This window comes from Takifugu flavidus, chromosome 21 (assembly GCF_003711565.1).
Source record: "Takifugu flavidus isolate HTHZ2018 chromosome 21, ASM371156v2, whole genome shotgun sequence".
Lineage (NCBI taxonomy): Eukaryota > Metazoa > Chordata > Actinopteri > Tetraodontiformes > Tetraodontidae > Takifugu > Takifugu flavidus.
Window position 1 is genome coordinate 753050 of NC_079540.1, and position 19710 is coordinate 772759.

General features: G+C 49.0%; 2 protein-coding genes across 2 annotated transcripts in view; both read right to left on the reverse strand.

Moving 5' to 3' along the window:
- gabbr2 (gamma-aminobutyric acid (GABA) B receptor, 2) overlaps window positions 1–2444 on the reverse strand; it is a 103730-nt gene extending 101286 nt beyond the window's left edge. The window contains exon 1 of the mRNA XM_057021561.1: window positions 1420–2444. Coding sequence (XP_056877541.1) covers window positions 1420–1734 — 315 coding nt within the window. The 5' untranslated portion in view covers window positions 1735–2444. The remainder of the gene's footprint in view (window positions 1–1419) is intronic.
- An 11161-nt stretch (window positions 2445–13605) lies between these two features.
- Window positions 13606–19380, reverse strand: galnt12 (UDP-N-acetyl-alpha-D-galactosamine:polypeptide N-acetylgalactosaminyltransferase 12). Its single transcript, XM_057020138.1, has 10 exons — window positions 17984–19380; window positions 17463–17632; window positions 16801–16990; window positions 16506–16691; window positions 16306–16423; window positions 16031–16207; window positions 15729–15860; window positions 15478–15591; window positions 14833–14988; window positions 13606–14656 (listed from the first exon to the last, which is right to left on the reverse strand). Exons 1-10 carry the CDS (start codon window positions 18334–18336, stop codon window positions 14519–14521), a joined length of 1734 nt encoding a protein of 577 aa, XP_056876118.1. The 5' UTR covers window positions 18337–19380; the 3' UTR covers window positions 13606–14518.
- Window positions 19381–19710: the final 330 nt, after the last annotated feature.

The following is a 19710-nucleotide window of genomic DNA, read 5'->3' on the forward strand; positions in this document are numbered from 1 at the left end:
CGTTTAAACGGCTTGGTTTACATTATTGCTCCTATAAACCTGCCACATCGCCTAATAGCAACGTAGCCGCCGCAGGACAAACGGCAGCGTGCCGCCGTTTTCAGAACGCATCGGCTAATATAACAACAGCACTTATTGAAAACATCATTCTTCACTGAGGGGTGCGTTTTTATAATCCTTAATGATAACATTCTGCCGCAGCTCCTTGGAAATCAGACCGACGATGCTAGCTTTCATGCCGAAGGAGCTAGCGCTTCCGGCCGACCCTGCGCAGAATCGTGGCGTGCCGGAGGACTGGAAGTGGTGTCGGCTTTAGCCTTTGACCAGCGAGTTATCAAATGACAGCGTTCTCATGAGTTTCCATTGATTGCCTGTATTAGGGAGCGGGCATCACTATCAGGCGCTCTCAGCGAGGGGATGTCAGGCTGGCCCACTGACCTCCCGCTTTCAGCTCATCTTTGTCTCGCGGGCAATAGGAGGCGAAAAAACCATAACTCCCATAAGAGCAGATTAATCCCGCGGACTGAGCGAATGCTGCCTGCGAGGGCTTACCTCTGTAAACAGAGCTGCGTGTGCTCTTCCACACGCGCGCACACGCGCGCACGCACACGCACGGGCACGCACGGGCACACATAGACACCTGTGTAATTAAGTGTGAAACATAGAACGTTCGCTGTTGTCTATGAGGACGGTTGCAGCAAATGTGGCACAAAATGGGATCAGTCTGTCATTAATTTATTTTTGTTGCTGCGTGTGTGTGTGCATGTGTGTGTGTGTGGTGTGTGTGTGTGTGTGTGTGTGTGTGTGTGTGTGTGTGTGTGTGTGTGTGTGTGTGTTTGGGGGCTCTTTTGATTTAAATGTAAATCAGCTGAAATCTCTGATCTGAGACTCAGGTGGATTCTTGTGATTAACGTGGTTCCCTATTAGGGGGGCAAATAAAACCCCAACAACCTCCTACATCCAACTAGCGCCACCTGCAGGCGCGACCACCAGCAATCCCATCAATGTTTTAACCAATTCGTGACTCTGATGTTCCGAAGCCACCTCAATGCGTCCTGCAAGACGCCGATTGCGCACCGACGCGTTACAATCGACCCGCGCGGATGGATGGATGGATGGATGGATGGATGGATGGATGGATGGATGGATGGATGGAGCAGTGCCTGTTGGTCTGCTCCATCTTAAACCAGTAGCCACCAGTAACCAGCGGGGCAGCAGGAAGAGAAGCTCTGCGCGTTTGGAGACGCGGGACGGTGCGTCGGATTGACTTGAGGCCGCCGCACATCATCCAAATCAAACATATAGCCGGTCCCCCCCCCCCCCCCCCCCCCACCCCCAAGTCTGGCAACGCGCGCGCCATATACCCGCAAGAGGGCTTCTGCCAACCCGCACCAAATGTGCACTGAAGCGATGCGTTACCTCGGTGTCGTAGATCTTGGTGATGAGTGAGAACGAGTACTTCCTGGTCTCCCGTATGTGCTTGATGGCCAGCTGGACCGCCGGCTCGATGCCCTGGCTGATGCTGCTCATCAGGGCCGACTCGTTCATGGGCATGAGGACCATGATGGGCAAGTTCTCCCCGTCCCTGGCGAACCAGCTGTTGTCCTGTCCGTGCTTGGTGCGGTCGTTGCACACCTTGGCCAGTGTCGGGTGCATCAGCAGAGCGGAGAGGAGCAGCCATCCCGCCGGGAGGATCATCTCCCAGCCGCCGCACTCCCTCCGGGCTGGAGCCATGCGACCGTGCAGGGGTGACCGAAGGAGAGCCCCCTCAATGTTTGGGCATCGCAAAATCGTGCTCGTCCAGGATGCTCTGACGCCCGCCCGTCAGGGAAATCTGATTTTAAAACACAGCAGACGGGAGAGCCGCAGCAGCCCCGCAGTGGGCAAACTGTTAGTCTAGCTGAAGACGGCAAGACGGGGTAAATAAACTGTAACGGCGCATCTGAGAGAATACTCCAAGGGCGCAGAGGTTCGCCTTGCAGGAGAGCTGCTGCCTCTCTATGCCACAGCGGCCGCTGTCATTCGAGCCCTCTCCTCAGCTTTAGTTTGATTCAATCACTTAAAACATCATCAAAAAATGACCCGCAGGGCGCCGCTGAAGCGCAGAGCGGATGAAATCACTTTCCCGGACGGAGAAAATCACCTCCGAAGTAAAATCCCAGGTAAGAGAGGCGGCGACGGTGGACATCCCAGCGCCACCACCGACGAGCGATGCGGGAAAACAGATTTTTTGTTTTAGGAAAAAGAAGGAGGGGGAAAAAAAACAGCACAACAACAAAGCAACAAAACAGAAGTGAAGTCGGTGATCCGAGGTTGGGGATGTCGGGAGAACGTGTGTCCTGGCTGCCTCTGGGAGCGGGATGCTGGTCAACGGCGGTGCGTCAGAGAAGCGCCGGAGCCGCTGCCGCTTCACGCTGTGCGCGCAAGAGGGAGCACTGGATGTGGAGGAGGAGAGGAAGAGGAGGGGTGGGGAGGAGGAGGAGGAGGAGGAGAGGGGGGGGGGGGTGCATCATGGTGTAAAGGCTCTATCGGCTTTATGCAGGACAGACTCATCAGCAGCTTGACAGCCGAGGGTGATTTACAGGGCTTTTATATCAGATGATGAAGACGCGCACGGAGCACGCGAGGTTGTGTAAGCTGCATGCGTGCAGATGTGTTTCCATACAACGGCCATGTCGGACGCGCTTCTCTTGGGGCTGCTGCTTTGAAGCGTCGCGCATCGGCACCTGCCGACGTGCCCTTGAGCGTGATGAGACACTGCTGGACGGTGCGTCTAATCCTCCGAAAGGAGAATTCTCACTAGGAAGCACATGGACGTGCTCAAGGCGACGAGAATCGGGGTTTTCCCCATCTTTTTGGTCTGATAAACAGCTCTGGAAACTAAATGCTTCAGACTTAGAGGTACAGCTCGGGGAGGGAAGGGGGGGCGGGGGGGGCGTGAGGAAGTCGCGGGAAAACTTCATCCGCGCATGAACCGGACATTGTGACGTAACGAGATTTTGCGGAATGTTTGAGGAACAGGAAGTCAAGGACCCGGGGTAGATTTCCAGCACCGAGTACAGCTCCGCTCTAAAGACTCTGCAGCAGCGTGCACGCAGCAGCTCACTTCCGGTTGACATGACAACATTAGCCCGCTTCCCGCCCTTTCCCTGAAGGCAACGCATCCTGTACTGATGCGTGTCTAATGTGCACAAGGAGTTTATGAGGGTTTGCCATGACTTTCAAGGTACTGAACAGTAAAAAAAAACTTGAAATGCTGTAATGTTACCTCGTGGGCAGTCATCATATTCCAAAATTGTATGTGCTTTTGTTATAAATGAAGATTTGCCCTCACCAAGGACATTTGACGATGTATTTTCCTCCACATTGGCAAATTACATCGGCACAAATGGGATGTTTACAGTGTGTGTTTGTTTAGAAGTCAGGTTGTGTTCTCCAAAGATGATGGAAACTGTAAGTAGTTGCCATAACGTACCAGGGGGAGCACTCTCACCTGGATATCGACGTCCCTGGAATGCAGTAACATTATTTTCTCCTGCCGTGTGAAACCCTGGGATGGGGGATGGGATTTTTGTCACGGGAAATGCAAATTCTAATTCAAGGACACTTTCTGACAACCATTATGACCAGAAACACTTGTAGGAAAGTGAAAGTTGAAGGAGCTAAAACATCGAAAAGCTAACCCCAAATCAGAAAAGAATATAAGTGTAATCTGAAATATTTGCTTCCAAAATAGCCACATTATCACCACATAATGTGGTTTTTGTGTTTGAATCAGAAATGTTGTTTCATCTCCATCAGGCGATGGCAAAAACCGGTTTGGGGGGGTTTGTTATTATCAGCGCAGAACGGTAAAAGTGTCAGAAACAAGGTCTGATCTCAGCAGTCTTTCTTCTTTCCTCCCCACTCTGGTCCAGATGAGGAAGTAGGACAACTCCTCTCACCATCTGTTTGTGTAAATGAGACAACAGCACCTGTCAGATAATTGACACCCAGCTAGCACAACGTTAGCAACGCACACTACCGAGCAAAACAGCATGAAGCTAACGAGCACATATGGTTTGTCCTGAACCGGCACCTTTACAGCGACAGTCACCGCTAACCTCCAAGCTAACATGTTTTGGATGAGTTCGGCAGCATCACCAGGTGTCCCTTTACCGTCTGTTGCCAGCTCCCAAATAAAAATCGACATTTCTTTTAAAATGATAAATCATTCATTAGTCCTTCAATCACGGCTCTGCAATCCGCTGTCCGCGGCTAAATGGGTTGTCAATCCGCTAATTGGGACATACTGGTGTGGTATGAAGGACAGGCACTGGAATAATTATGCAGAAGCAAGGGGAGGGGGGGTCCTTGAGCAATCAGAGGTGATTTCTTTTTTCTTTCCCTGACATTATGATTGTAGATTCAATAACAATGCTATGCTAGCCGGTATTCCTCAATGACTACATATTTAGTCCCTGGAGAGATTAACACCTTCGGCTACTGGCATGGTCTCGTTAAAGAGACATTAATTGCACCGCACCAGCATCTGACAGCAAAAACAAATTGCTCTATGAATTTTAAATGCCAGGCTTTCCAAATGAGATGCATTTTTAAGAAACATGTTGACGCAGCTCGGACGGTTCCATCGCTGACCCTATCCAACCATACTGTATATGCTAGTTTTAGTGTGACTTGAATCAGAAGTACAGGAGCCCCCATGACAACATCTGCAGATGGTTGTTGGTGAGCGTCGCTTCCAGAAAGCAGACAGCACTTTATTACGAGTCTGCGGGGCCTCCTCCCCTTGTTCTTGACATGCTTGCCCTGCTAGTCACAGTGGCGACTATTTGAATAATTGGTTTCAGAATCTGAAGTCACACTCCTGTGAATCCCATGCATACAAACAAGCTGCGGAGCCATTTTTCAGCGGGGGCGTGTTTGGTTCCTGCTGATGGGGGATGCATGTTTTATGAGCTTGGAAAACACGATAAGGCCACAGACTGTTAGCTACAATGTTGCACCTTGAGATAGAGGCCCGACACGATTGGCTGTCTAACCCCCCCCAAGTGGGATCTTTATGAGCTCGTGAAGAAAAATATACAACTCACATTAACTTGACATTGACTGCACATAAGTTATGTATTTATTGTATATATTGTACATTTATTGCCTCTGAATGGATGGTGCATTAGCATGCGGCTACAAGCTGGAAAAATGCTTGACTTCCATCGGCGCTGGACTGAAGGGTGAACAGGAAGAGGAGGCAGCAACATGCTTGACCATCTCAGGGATAGATTAGATCACATTATTACTCTAGATGGTATCTCATTAACATCTAGCTTCTCTGTGAGGAATCTAGGAGTAACTTTTGACCAAAATCTGTCCTTCTACTCACACATTAAAACAGTCTCTAGAAGTGCCTTTTTTCACCTGAGGAACATCACAAAGATCAGGAAGCTACTAACGCGGCATGATGCTGAAAAGTTAGTCCATGCTTTTGTTACTTCCAGGCTGGACTATTGTAATTCTTTATTATCAGGGTGTCCAAACTCCTCTTTAAGAGGCCTCCAGCTGATCCAAAATGCTGCTGGAGTTCTGACAGGTATTGACAAAAGAGATCATAATCACATAAGCCTCCCGTACCTGGACAGGGAGCTGGTTCCATAGCAGGGGGGGCCTAGTAGCTAAATGCTCGGCCCCCCATTCTACTCCTAGAAACTCTGGGGACCACAAATAGACCAGCATTCTGAGCGCGGAGCTACCCAGCCCCCCCATCAGCAGGAGGGTCCCCCTACATGAGCCTGGTCCTGCTCAAGGTTTCTTCCTGTTAAAGGGGAGTTTTTCTTTGCCACTGTTGCTTGTTGGGGGTCAGGCCCTGGGATTCTGGAAAGCACCTAGAAACTATTTTGATTGTAAAAGACGCTATATAAATAAAGATTGATTTCTTGATTTTGACCTTTTGAAAATGACTCCATGGAGCTTATGCCACTTAGGATAGTGCAAAGAAATATCTTGGAGGAAAAAACTTTGGGTGTCTTCAAAAGGGTAGCTCCCTTACATACATTAGTCGAGTTAGCTCCACTGCTAAAACAGATATTAGCCAGCAGGCTAAATGAGTGTGTTGCATATGATCCAAGCCCTGGTGCACTGTTCAACATCTTTTGGCCTGCGCTGACTCACATGACATTTATGTTGTGTGTTTTAGACCGAGACAGTCTTCACTAGCTTTTCCAGTCCAGACACCCCCCCCCCATGGGTCACAGGAGATGGTAGGATCACTGCTAGCGTCCGTTCAGATGAGGTTATCGGAGGCATCTCCTTGTTTCATTATGAAATTGCATCAAGAGTATGAGAAGAGACCGTGTTAAGTAGGCCACTGCCTTCAGAGGAGCTTCGGCTGCGCTCGTGCCGTGGGAGGACACTATTTTGATTACTGTCAAGTCTAAGTAAGAGCAAGAAGAAACGCGTCTTACGTAATCGCACTTAAACAAAATGTTTCCAGCGCCGTCCATGGCAGAGCTTTTCTAGAACAAGGCTGCCGATTTAGCCGCAATTTCTCATGCCTGCTGATTGGGCATAGCCATACAGCCTGTGCGCACGTAGATGTAAATATAAATGCTTGTGCGAATAAATCCTGACGCTGGTTTGTTCAGCAGAGCGGTGCACATCCGCTAGTTTGGATGGAATGAGTGATGCATAAGAGGATTTACGCAGAACATTTTACTTCTGTCTTCGGACCACGTGTCACCATTGGGAAAGCCAGTTTCCAGACTGAGACACATCGGAACGTCAAGCAGATTTCCCAACAGGAGCGTTTGCACCAATGCCTTCCTGTCAGCGCCGTCCTTTTTCTTCTCGTAGTTGATGTTGTCGCAGACTGGGACTGTGTACTGGGCCGTGGCTCCGCACTGGGTGGAGGGTGACATGCGATCGTGGTCGGGTGGTCATTCACTGATCCATCTGTTCGGTGGGTCGGTTACTTGGCCTGGATAGTCGTGCCCTAGGGTACCTCTGGCACCTGATTGTCCAGTCAGGAGTGGATTAGCTTGAACCTGTAGGGCTGTAATTTGTGTTCTGCTAACATCACAGTTACATCTTGGTGGCAGTCTAGGTTATCCCCCCACAGACTACTTCAGAGGTTAGTTGGCCTGGATGTGGTACGTCCTCATTTCCCTTATCAACTTCATGGCAATGACCACTTGTCCTTAAACCCACTTTGTCAAACGTGTCCTCTCCAAGACCGGACTGCGCCAGAGATTCAGAAGCCGATCCTCCTGGGGTGGAGGTCTTTTTCTGAGCTGAGGACATGGTCAGAACAGACAGATGTGGTTGGTTAGCAACAAAAGCGCCATTTCTGAGTAGGCAGGTGTGGATTTGCAAACTGGTCTAAGTTTCAGCCATTGCTGCTGCTCTCACAGGCAAAAGGCATTGTGGGATACCTAACCGTCCCAATTCCACACAGGTTGCATGTTCTGCATACTTGATAAAATAAGAAGAGCAACAAGTACACATCTGGGTACTTGGAGTGTACTTGGTTGTACTTGGACTCTTAGAATTGGAACAGTAGTTGGGCGCTGACTGATAACAGTTTTTAGGTACATAAGAACACAAAGTCGGTTCGAGGAACAGCTTCTGAATGGCAGCCAGGGAGCCCAATCCAAATTAGCATAATGGGATGGATAAACGTTCATTTTTTTAGAATTGTTAGTATTAGACGAGCAGGAATTCTTCTATAAGCTGTCAAAGATACCAATAATTCAGGACGAGCCCAAAGAATCTTCTTCTATTGTCACAAAACTAATTTTAAACACATTTTTCATTCCTCCATCACACTATAAACAGATGCTCTGATGTTCTTAAGAATGCGTCGCAAAAAAGCAGTAATTACAAAAAGTCTTCGGCGTACCATAACCATGGCAACACAGGGCATCAACAGCATGCATAAAGAGTTGATGTCAAGTTTTAATGAAATATTAGCATTTCAGTTTGATTTGTTTCATGCATAATTAAACCAAAGAAATTACATCATGGGTACCATCTTGTGTTGTTGTCAAATTGGGGTAATTGGCGTTCTGTGATGGATGAGATTGAAAAATCTTTAACCTCGGGCGCAAAGAGCTTCGGTCTGAAGTCAGAAGTGATAATACGTCAATGTGTGTCGTATCTGTATCTGCAGTTGGATGTCAGCTCGTCTGCCTGATAATTAGGGCCCGGGGTAAACAAGCTAGCATCAAGGCCAGAGTCATGCTAGCATACATTCACTCCAAACTATTAATATCAACTGTCACTCTAATTAGAGGCTATGAACGTGCAAGTGCACTGATAAAACCAGACAAATACAGTAGATTAATGGTTCATGTTAGAACTTGAACTTTACATGCATAATATTATTTTTATGATGACATACCGGTTTATTTATTTATTTATTATTTATTTATTTATTTATTCATGATACTGGTGGATTTGCTCCGTTTAGCTCGGAAAAAGCTATCATTACCAGAGTTTTTGCTTCACGCACTCAATTATCTGTTTAAATTCAGTCTTTATGTTAGAAGTAATGTAAAGCTACACTACAATGACCTCTGAGATAGATTCAGTGAGAACATATGTAGCCTAATCAATGCAGGCTGATGCGCGCGCGCTGAAAATACAAAATAAACAGTCGTTCAGCTTTGTATCCTGACTCAATAATGATGCCAGACATACCATGAAATTACATTTTAGGACATTCTGCGCGTATGCTTGTTACATCAGTTACAATTTAAAGCTGCATTCATACAAACATGTTGCACCAAATCCCATCTGAATAACAACATCCGCAGAATCCAGACCAGTACGCTTATTCCCATTGTAGGCCGAGGGCCGCTGCAATCCGGCGCATTATCCACGACCAGTAAAGGAACATGCAAAAATATTTTTGGATTCTGAAACGGCTTAACAAACTATGAGAATGAAAGATTGATGAGGAACTCGGTGCTTTATGCATATTTGATTGCTGGGCTTAAGATGCATTACACAACCAACGCAGCGCCCGCTGGTATCGGCGGGAATAATAAGCTCGAAGGCGCATCTGGGATGGCAGAGGAGTGCATGTGCGAGCGCGTGCGTGTTGTGAGCAGATTATGCCGGACAGTGGCTCAGAAACTCCGGGTCACAGTGAGACAGGTGGACAGCTGTTGTTCTCGCCGTCTCATCCTTTCGTGTGTTCCAAAAGACGACGCACAAGTTGGGTTTCCTTGGCAGCCAACGGGGATTCATTATTTATCCAGTTACGCAAGCTGGCCTCTAACATGTTCTTTGAATCGACAAATTAACACAGGCAGGAATGTGCACAATTGTTGGGCCTCTAGGTGTGTGTGCTACCCCCCCACCACCAAGTTGCCACACAGGCAGCCTTCAAATCAACTGATGCAGCAGGATCGATGCACAGTCAAGCTGACTCTCTTCATTAGGAGTCCCCGGGGCCAGGCCACCTGCCACTCACCGCTTCCTCCCTGCCGAAACTTTGGTTGCCTCCGTTCGATCGACTCCATGACGCCTTCAATTGCACCCCCAAGAAGGCGACGGTTGCTGCGAAATGCAGAGAAATGGCCGATGAGCAATCTGGAGGAAACCCAGCCAAGAGCGCTGGCTGCTGAAACACACGCCCACAAATACACACACACTTCAACAAAGGACTAATAGCAGTGCCACTTGAGCCTGATGAAAGTGAGCCCCTGAAAGCAGGGTTAGGTGGTAAGAGGAGCAGGCCCCGCTCACCGCCACCTCTCCACACGCCTGCCAGATCCGTCCCAGCTGGCCAGCCCCAGCCATTATTTTCATACCATTACCTGCCGAGCAGCTCTCACCTGTCACCTCAGAGCACCGTTAGTCAGAGAACAAGTTATTTACCGCAAAAGGTGTGGGCACCAGCGGTTCAGCTTCCCATTGTGGGGGGGGTGGGCTGTGGTGATAAAAACAGGACTGCTAGGTGAGATTTTTGTGCATTGAGGCACTTTCTTTAGCGTAATCCTTTGCTAGGGAACAGTCACCTTGTAGGGAGATATTCGGGGGGGGGTTAGCTCAGAGCCTTGTTATTTCCCTCCTATTCTTTGAGGTTCTCCAGGTCCTATAGCTCCCCCCAAAACGTGCACAACCAGCGTGCATGCAAGTAATCCAATTATTTGCAAACTGTCCCTTTAAATGATTTAGAAGTTGTCCTAATTCTACCCTTTCGCTCTTGGTTTTGCACACTCGTGATGAGGGAAGGGCTGTCCCAGTTCTCCATAAGGTTTATGGGCGGGGCTGAGGGGAGTGGATACAGGGCCCTTGAACTGAAAATGGCCAAAGACCTCGAAACGATGAGGTAGGAAAATGTTCCCCAGTACACCTCGTCACTGGGATCTCATCAGTTAATAAATCCTTAGTTCATTCAATTGTGAGCTGTATTTAAAAAAATGTTCGTTATTATATTAATAATAGCTACACTGATTCAACAAAAGGGGGGCTTGAGTTCATGAAGAGTTAGACAGTAAACAACATTAAAAGTCATGTTACTCAGAAGCTGCGTTCGCTAATAGCTACTTACACAGCATCATAGCCGCCTGGAAAACATAATAACCGATGTCAAGCGGGCACCAGGGGAGAAAAAAATCTTAGAAGATTCAGGATCGAAAAAAGGGGAGATGACGTAGTGGTAGTCAAGTGGTGTTGCGTTTCTTAGGGGAAGGTTTTCCACCCCGTCGAAGGAAAAAGGGTAGACAAAGGAAGTTGTAAAAAAGGACAATTGGGAGCCTTAATTCCTTTTTCCACTCTTGCGACCTGGGGTGAGATGGTACCACCGAGATGGGCCCAGCAGGGGTAGACCAGATTAGCAACCACAAGCAATTAGCCCATCATCCGACAGCGCAGAGCCTTCTGCTGCTTGTCTCTCTGCTGAGAGATTTTCCGGAGTCCTGTGATGTTGAGCCTTATCGATCAGTATGCCAGAAAGGTCAGGGAGCTGGCACACTGCCGGGACCCCACCACCAGCGCCCCTCCTCCCAAAGCTCTGGCATTCACTGGGACTCCGAGCCCATAAATCTCCACTGCCTCACTAGGCTGGCACTGTGTGGAGCGCAGGAATATCCTGCTGCTTCTGTAGGGGAACATACAGACCCACGCTGGGTCCGAAAACCGTTAAATAAAACTGTTACACTTTTGCTCACGTGCAAGAGTTCTAACAATTGTGACCAAAACATTGAAAATCTTTTGTACCCCCCGTTTACCCGTTAGATAAGAAAGTCATTGGCTTGTTCTAACGTTCATACGGAAATAGGTTGTTTGTTCAAGCTGTTGCTTCCATTAGCGCCCCCTACTGACCAGGCCAGCATGAACAAGAGCTTCTCTAACTTATAAGCTAGTGGTTATTACTTTTAAAGCTTAAAATTAGGTCAAAAGAATCTGTTTCTATTAAACAACTTTAATTTAATTGATATTTGTTGTTGTAGATATTGGGAGTAGAACAGCTAAGGCATCATTCTGGGACAACCTGACCTGCAAAAAGGCCCCCATTTACAGCAATTTAGCTATGCTAACTTCACCAGATTTATGTTTACTGTTTATGTTGCCCTGAATCTGAAAATCCCACATAAACTTTAGGCTCAAACGGCTCCAGCCTCTTGACTCAGCTCATTTAATTCTAGTTTCGTCTACATCATTTAGCACCTCTGGTGTCAACACAGATTCATCTCAGAAATTAAATCTGAGGACTGAATGAAAAGATTTATCTTTCAAACATGTTTCTCCTCTAATTATGTGCTGGCAAACACTGCGACACGATTAAAATGCATTTGATGCATCGGTCCGAGGGAAAGTTCCGTTGCAGGGGCTTGCTGCTCTGACCGAGCACATCATCGTCATCGTCGCAGGTAATGAATTATGAAGTGCCAGAGATAGTTCCCCACCCCCCCACCTCCACCCCCCCAGACTTGGCGACTGCTGGAACTCTAAGTGCTCCCATCTCTCTGAAAAGAACATTAACCCCTTCAGCTTATATGGAGACACCTCCTATGAAGATGAGGAGCATTTAATTGAATCCCAGCCCGAGAGGCGACCTTGGCGTCTTCGGAACCTCAAATCGGGGGGAGCAGGTCGGGGTGTCAGACTTTGGAGAGCGGTGAGAGCGAGAACTCCCCATCAGCCAATGTGTGGGAAGCTTGAGATGCATGTGAGCAAATCCCCAATATGTGGGAACGGTCGTGGAGTGATTTGAGGGTGTTTCCTCCTCTGTCAGACACGGTTTACACGCCCTCGTGTGATCGGCTCTCGTATATCAGCACTGGAGGCACTAAACGATGGATATTCTGGACACAGTCAGAACTTCGGGGTGTTAATCAAGGTCACTGTGGAGATTAGAACATGGGAGCGAGGAAAATTGAAAGGAAATGCTGAGTGTCCCCCCTTTCAAGGAGGAAACAGTCCATTTAGCGAGCAATGAAGTAAGCGAAATGGGCGAGACAGCAATGTTGGGATGGTTGATCGCCTGCGGAAGCGGTTTAGGGGAACACATTTGCTTCGAAAGAGGCCGGCGGACAGGAAATCAAGCACGGCGGCAACGCAGGTGGCCAATCATCTGCCAACAGAAAAAGAAAAATTTAAAAAGACAAGCTCATTTATTTGGCCTCAACATATTAGACGGCTGCCGCCAACAGTTATCCCTTTTTTTCAGTCGCGACCACAAGCTAAGCTAACGCCGCTCATTTGAATGCGCGCCATCTGCGCCACTTTGATGGCTCAAGATGCGAGCGCGGGCCACCTGTCGTCCTCGCGATCGCGCGCGGGGAATCGGAGCAGGTGCCGAGTGACTCACGAGCTGCTGCCTCCACCGGCGACCAAACTATTGGCTGCAGCCCACAACACGGGGGGGGGCGGGTATGGCCGCGTCCACAACGCACAAGCAGAATTCAGGAAAGATCTATGGAAAAGGAGGAAAAGTCCACAGTTTTATAGGAGTCGAATCTCTGCTTCTAGGCGACACGTGAAGGCGTAAATGTATCACGTGACGTGCGCAGCTGAGCGCCAGAGCCGCTGTGGGGGGCCGGGTTTGCATGCGCGCAGAATTCAAGGATTACCTCCTTCTACTTGTTAGGATGAGATGGCGGCTGCGGCAGCAGGGTTCTGCAGCGCTGCGCACCTCTGCCGAGAACACCGGGGGGGACACGGTGACATGACAGCTCACGCACGGTTGAGGAACTCTCCGCGATCTCCTATTCACCTTCGTCACGTGTTTCACGCCTCAGTTGTGATTAAATGGATAGAGGATGGGGAAAAAAGTCAAGACTTGGATTTTTGATTTGATCCATTTACTGCAAAAGTGCATTACCGATCACGTCCTACGTCACAGAACTGAGCCCACGGGGGCTTCTTAGAACATCTCTACATCAGAAACTCATCCATCCATCCATCCGTCCTCTCACCCAGCTTCGACTGCTTCTAAATGTGCTCTTGTGATGCAGATTTGGTTGCTAGAAAAGCCCTTTACAGCAGCAAAACACAGTCCGGCGCAGCTGCACTGATCAGGCTGACATGGAATATATCTTGGACAGAAAACAGAGACATCCTGACAGAAGACAAAAGTAATCGCACACAACTCCGGGGAGCTTCTCCGCACAACCTTTTACTTTATTTGAAACCATTTTGGCAATAAAGTGACTTAACTACAATCAGCGATGGAATCCACAGTGAGGAAGCTGAATCAGCCCCCGACGCCAAACCAGATCCAACATTGTCCGTTCTGATGGGAGTCAAACCTCGGACGCCGGGTCCTGTTGTGCCCCCGGCAACTGGGAGCAGAGCGGACAACGGTGGGGGAAAAATAAACCAATGAGGACTCCATCTGTCATGTAAACACTCGGGGAAACTGCAGAGCCGCCTGAGGGACGAGACGCGCGTGACCTCGGCTCTGGAGTGTTTCTACAGGTGATTCTGATGGATGGTCCGGGCACGCAGGGCACTTCTTCCTTTGCTCATTCCCAGCATTCCCTGGGAATGAGCAGGACGCTCGCATGCGTTGCCTCGCTTTCTCTTGTGCGGCAGAAAAACACCCTCAACGCGGCGTGACCGCGAAACTGAACCGCTTCCATCAGCACCAGGCACAATTTATGGATCCCGCGTGGGTAAAAGGAAGGCAGAAGCTGTGAAATATAATCAGTAGCGTGATTTTATACTCCAAAGGCAACGAAGTAAATCTGTCCTATTAGGAGTGGTCCAGTGATGGAGGTGACAAGGTCCCTAATTTGAGGAGTGAGTCTGGTATTGGAGGAAAGGGGAAAAAACTGGTGGAAAGAAAAGATTCCCAGCAAAAATCACTTTTTTAGGAAACCAGAGAGGAACACTGTCCCCCTCTAGCGGATGAAGATGGGAACTGACATGTTTTGAACGCTGCAACGCTCGCGCAGGTTTGTGTCGCTGCAGTTTTCAGGAATGTAGATTCTGGGGAATCCCCCCTCTAAGACTTCCCCAGCGGACTGGATGAAAAACAACCTGTGGCATTCTGTGGAACTCGCGGATGACATTATTTTCTCTCCACAAAGAACCACTGTTGGTCGAGGCTGGCGGTGCAGGGTTGGAGCGAGGGTGCCGGCACGCCGTTATCGGTACGGTCCAAGGCCTGGATGCACTTTTGGCTCAGAGAGTGGTACAGCGTTCCATCCTGAAAAGGCAGAATATGAAAGAACCAAGATGAATTCATCCTTTCCCGAAGAACGGCAGAAATGTGTCGCTAAATCCCTGAAACGTGAAGAAAAAAAATGTAAAATTCATCTCCAAATAATCCCGCAAATCCGGCCACTCGAACACTGGATTTACCAGCCGCACAAATTTCCTTACTTCTCGGAAGACAAACTTCTGGTCTTCAGGGACGGGTTTCCCTCGACCTGCGCACAGCTGGACGGTGAGGTAGGTGCTGATGGCGTCGCCCACGATGCATCCAGCAGGTGACCTGGTGTTGTAGCGGAGCTCACCTTCCATGGAGTATTCAAAAAACTGCAGGAAGACGCGAAAACAGCTGGGATTATTCTTAATCCTCTACCCCAAATATGCGGTACAGCGCCCCGTGTGGCAGACTACGCGAACTACAAAAATCTGTGTTTTCCACAGAGTGCTGCTGGAATAACAGCAGTCACTTTTCATCGAGCTTTCCAGAGAGCTGTCAAGAAAAGAGCGTAAACATGATGGGGAACACACTCTATTTTATATCACCTAGGCCATCAAGTCATTTCCCGCTCTGAGACGGCCTTGGTCACTGATTGTGACGGGAAGATCACCACTAACGTGTGATTCGCGAGCGGCGATTAGATTCATTCCAGAGAAAGTCAGCGGTTTTGCACAAGTGAGCGCGTCTGTGTGTGTGCGTGTCTGTGTGTTGACTTGGCAACCCGCATCCAGGCATAAAAACATTAAGGAATAAAACCTCAACTGATTACATTTCTATGAATATTTTATACTGATGGCATCACAGAGTGGCGACGTCACCTGGTTCTGGCCCATGCCGTGACACGGGTAGAGGATGACCCTTTCGCCCACCACCGCGTTCTCATCAGTGGGGTTGTAGTCGAAGCAGTGGTTGGTCTTTCCTCGATTCTTCAGCTGAAGGACAAACTGTGGTTAACACACTTCCCATGTAGGTGCGCTCCTTCACTTCAAATCAACAGTTTAGGTTTTGCTGAAGCAGGAAATCGCTAACCAGGAAATTGCTAACTGGCAGTGAGGCGGCGTGATCTCACCATTCCAAACCTGCCCGGTTTGTCTTCTGGGATGTGGAGATCTGGGTAAACATTATCCAGGAACCACCTGAAGCCTTTACAGCCCAGCTTCTCTCGCAGCTTCCGCCGCTCTGTCACGTCTCCATAGGCCTCCTACGAGCCAAAATAGCACATCTGATGAAAAATTACCTAAGGTAGCATGCGTATGCAGGTGCGGCTACAGAGGTGCCTGCGTCCTCTCAGAGGCTGACATCCACGCTAATCATGTGTTCCAGAGAGATTTAGCGAGATCAGAACAGTAGAGTTGAGCTATGCTAACTCACCAGCCGCGCGTGTGGATTGCGGTGGTAGTAAATGTCTTTGTACTCGTCCATCCAGACCTCAGCCGCTCTCACGCTGTTCGCCAGAGCTTTGTTCCGCGAGTAAGGTGCCTTTTTAGGGAACACGTGGCCCACGTGGGAGCAAGGGTGGACCTCCAGGCTGCCCCCACACTGCCAAATCTGAGAAAGGAGAATCAAATGTAGTCGGCATATGTTCGTGTCTGCTCATGATTTGCTACTGGGATAACATACGATAACCATTGGGCATCATTTCTCACCCTGAAGGAGAACTCCAGGTTCTCTCCTCCCCACACCTCCATCCCCGTATCGTAGGTCCCCAGGTAGTGGAAGTAGTTCTTGCTCACGGCGAACAGACCTCCGGCCATCGTAGGAGACCTGAGGCGAGCGGAGATGACATCATAGCAGACAGAGATGCTTCGCTTCCAGTCCTAACCTATAACGCTTCGCATTCTCGTACCTGATGACATCGGTGGGTGACTTGCGGCGTTTCTGTTCATACTCCGGGATGGAGTGCCAGGTAAACACCAAACGCCAATCAAACCCCCCAATTTGAGGCTCGCCGGCGTGCCCCATATACTGGAAGTTGTTCCAGTCGATGACATCAATGACGGGACACACCACAGCAGACGGCTCCTCTTTGATTCTGATGAGGAGCAAACGGAATCATCTGAGCCGGACAGGCCGCCTCGTGGGCCACCTTACTGGACACACCGGGGCCTCTTCAGGCAGAGGTCTAAAATAGGGGTTCTGACCTGTGGAGCAGGGGCTCCAACCAGCCTTCGTGGCACTCGCAGTGGCAGTCCAAGAAGGTCAGCACGTCCCCCGTGGTAATGGAAGCCCCCAGCAAACGTGCGCGGACCAAGCCCTCCCTCTTGGTGGCTCGGATCAGCCGGACCTTCTTCAAACCTGAGATGTAATTTTCCAGCGGCTCCTTCAAATGCGCTGCGTGGGATTAAAAACAAGCCAACATGAGGAACAGGGGACTCCACATGGACACATTAGACCTTCCTGGACTCATAATCACCACTTCCTGGATCGACTGCTTTCTTTTACTTGATTTATTGTATGAGAATCACAGCACTTTTGCTGGCATTGACACAACAGTGATGTCAACCATAAATATGAAGAAAACAAAAAGACCAGCTAGCTAAATCCTGGAGGGCCTGCTCAGCAAGTTGCCACTCAATAAAAAAAGGAATGAACAACAAGTTTGGCTTGATTCTGGTGTGATAATGCCCTAAGGCTTAATGCCAAGGACCCGCCCATAATCCTGTACCGCGTCTCGGCGTTGACTTAAGGCTGACAGAGATGCATTTGGTAGTGGTGAATCTGTTCTGCTGCTGCTGTTTAACATTCTAAAAGCAAACATGTCCCTCCCTGTCCCTGGGGCCTTCACACCCCCACACACACACACCTCTGTCACTGTAGTCATCCACCAGCACCACCTCCTTCAGCAGGATGTCCGGCGACGTCTCCAGCACGCTGTGAACCGTCCTCAGCAGGGTGGACCACCCCTCGTTGTAGAAGGCGATGATCACCGAGGTCGTCGGCAGGGACCTGTAGTCGTACTTGAGCTGTTTGCAGCTACAACGGGAGACATGCTTGGTTAAGGGGGGGGGGTTGGGGGTCAGGCTGCAGGTGGACAACCACGCAGTGTCTGGATGCACTGAGATTAACATCTGCAAACACAATAACTCACTTCTTTGCAGAGAAAGAAGTAAAAACTGCTCATATATGCCGTGAAATGACTGTTCTTTATGGGACTTGCTGTAAAAAGTAGAGCTGAACCATGAAACTGATTTTTGTACACATTCACCATTTAGCAGGGTGAAAATATTCACTTGCAGGTGATGTAGTCCAAGATCAGTTCACTCCCAGCTCTCTTTAAAAGCGGGTTTTATATTTACGGTGTCGTGTTTTCTGCTGTTTACTCACAGAGGGTTCCATCTCTCTGGAAGCCTGCGGTGGAGCGACACTTTATCACTGATATAAATATTAATCTGGTGCTTCTGGAGGCTTTCTTCCTCCTTCCTCTTCTCCTCTTCGCTCAGGGTCAGCCGGACTGCCCTGCCCATCTCCCCCGGAGCGTTCCAGTCCAGGGGGGGCTTCTCGTAGACGGGTCTCTTGAGGTCTCCGTCGTCGGTCGGTGGCTCCGCGGGAGCTCCCCGTCGGTCGGTGGCGCCCACGTCCGCTGAGTGGTTTCCGGAGAACATCAGGTAGCCCACCAAAGTGACGCCGAGGAGGCAAAAAAGTAACTTGGGCCGGTTTCTTCTCCCGCAGACGGCCATGGTGTCGCTCCGGTGCGGGCTGCCCGGCGGTGGGGGGGGGAGGTGGGCGCCTCCTGCCGCTGACCCTCTCACCAAACCTCGGCAAGTTTCCACTGAACACCGTGGGGATTCCTGGTCATTCCGCTGGGCCCAAACGAACTTAGAGCCGGACCGAGAAACGGCTAACCCTCCAATTAGCCTCGGTTGATTCACACTACTAGTTGAAATGAACTGTGACGTTATTTGTCATCTGCCACCCCCCTCCCCCTCCCCCTCCTCCTCCTCCTCCCTCTCTTCCTCCCCGTCCTCCTCCTCCTCCTCTTCAACAGAAGGTAAGTGTGAAAGGATTAGTTACCTGCCCCGGATTAGTTACCTCTCGGATTCTGGATTAGCTGGCTAATCTGTAAAGAACCCCTGGAAACCAAGTAGGTCAAATCAAAAGTCGCGTTTCGGGGCTTTTTCTCCTTCCAGTGACGCGTTTAAAAGTCTCGGGGATATCAAAATACAGCTGCGTCATCGGCGGAGGCCGCGGTGGAAGAAATGGAAGATGGAAAAACCGGGACGTTTAAAATAAAGAGATAAAAAGGAGAAGTTTGTGCCGCTGAACGGAACGGTGAGAGAAGTTTAAAAAGAACTCCCATCAGTGGAGCCCGCAGCTGCGCTTCCGGTCTGAGTCTGTCACAATAAAAGACTGGAGGAAGAGGACTTGACTCCTTTTCGAAATAAAATGCAACTTCAGATCGTTATTAATAAACCATTAAAACTGAGTGTTTGACCAAAGAAATATGTGTTTTCGAGTATTATTTCAAATTCATCGAAAAATAAATGGTTGTCATGCCATAATCACACTATTGAGTGGGTTGTCTGGGAAGGTCAAAGGGAACAAACTGGTGCAGGTTCAAGATCAAAGAACTCACCGATCCACACAATTGTGCAATGCTAGCCAGTTTCTAGGGAATTACCAGTCCCAAACTTGATTGGCAGTTTATTCAGTTCTACTACTGTCTCGCTTTGCATTTGTCATATAATAGTTTAATATATAAACACAGCGTTTGCTTTGTATAGTTTTTACTAGCAGTGCGGTTGTGCTGCTGACCTACACACCCATGATGGCTCTAAGATGGGGGTTGTTTTTCTGAAACATGCACAACACCCCACACTTTCAGAGTGCGTTTCAAGGAAGGCCGCTCCTTTTCCTGTCACAAGTAGTTGTTCCTGTCTTCGAGGACTTTACGCAACGATTAACGACAGGTCGTGATGCAGACTTTGACCCAATATTGATAGGGGAAATAAATTGCATTCATTCACGCCAGCCAGAGCTTCCGCTTCAAAGCTTCTGCAATTTTGTGAACCCTGTTGACGTTCTGCTGTTTGCTACAAATTCACTCGTGTGAT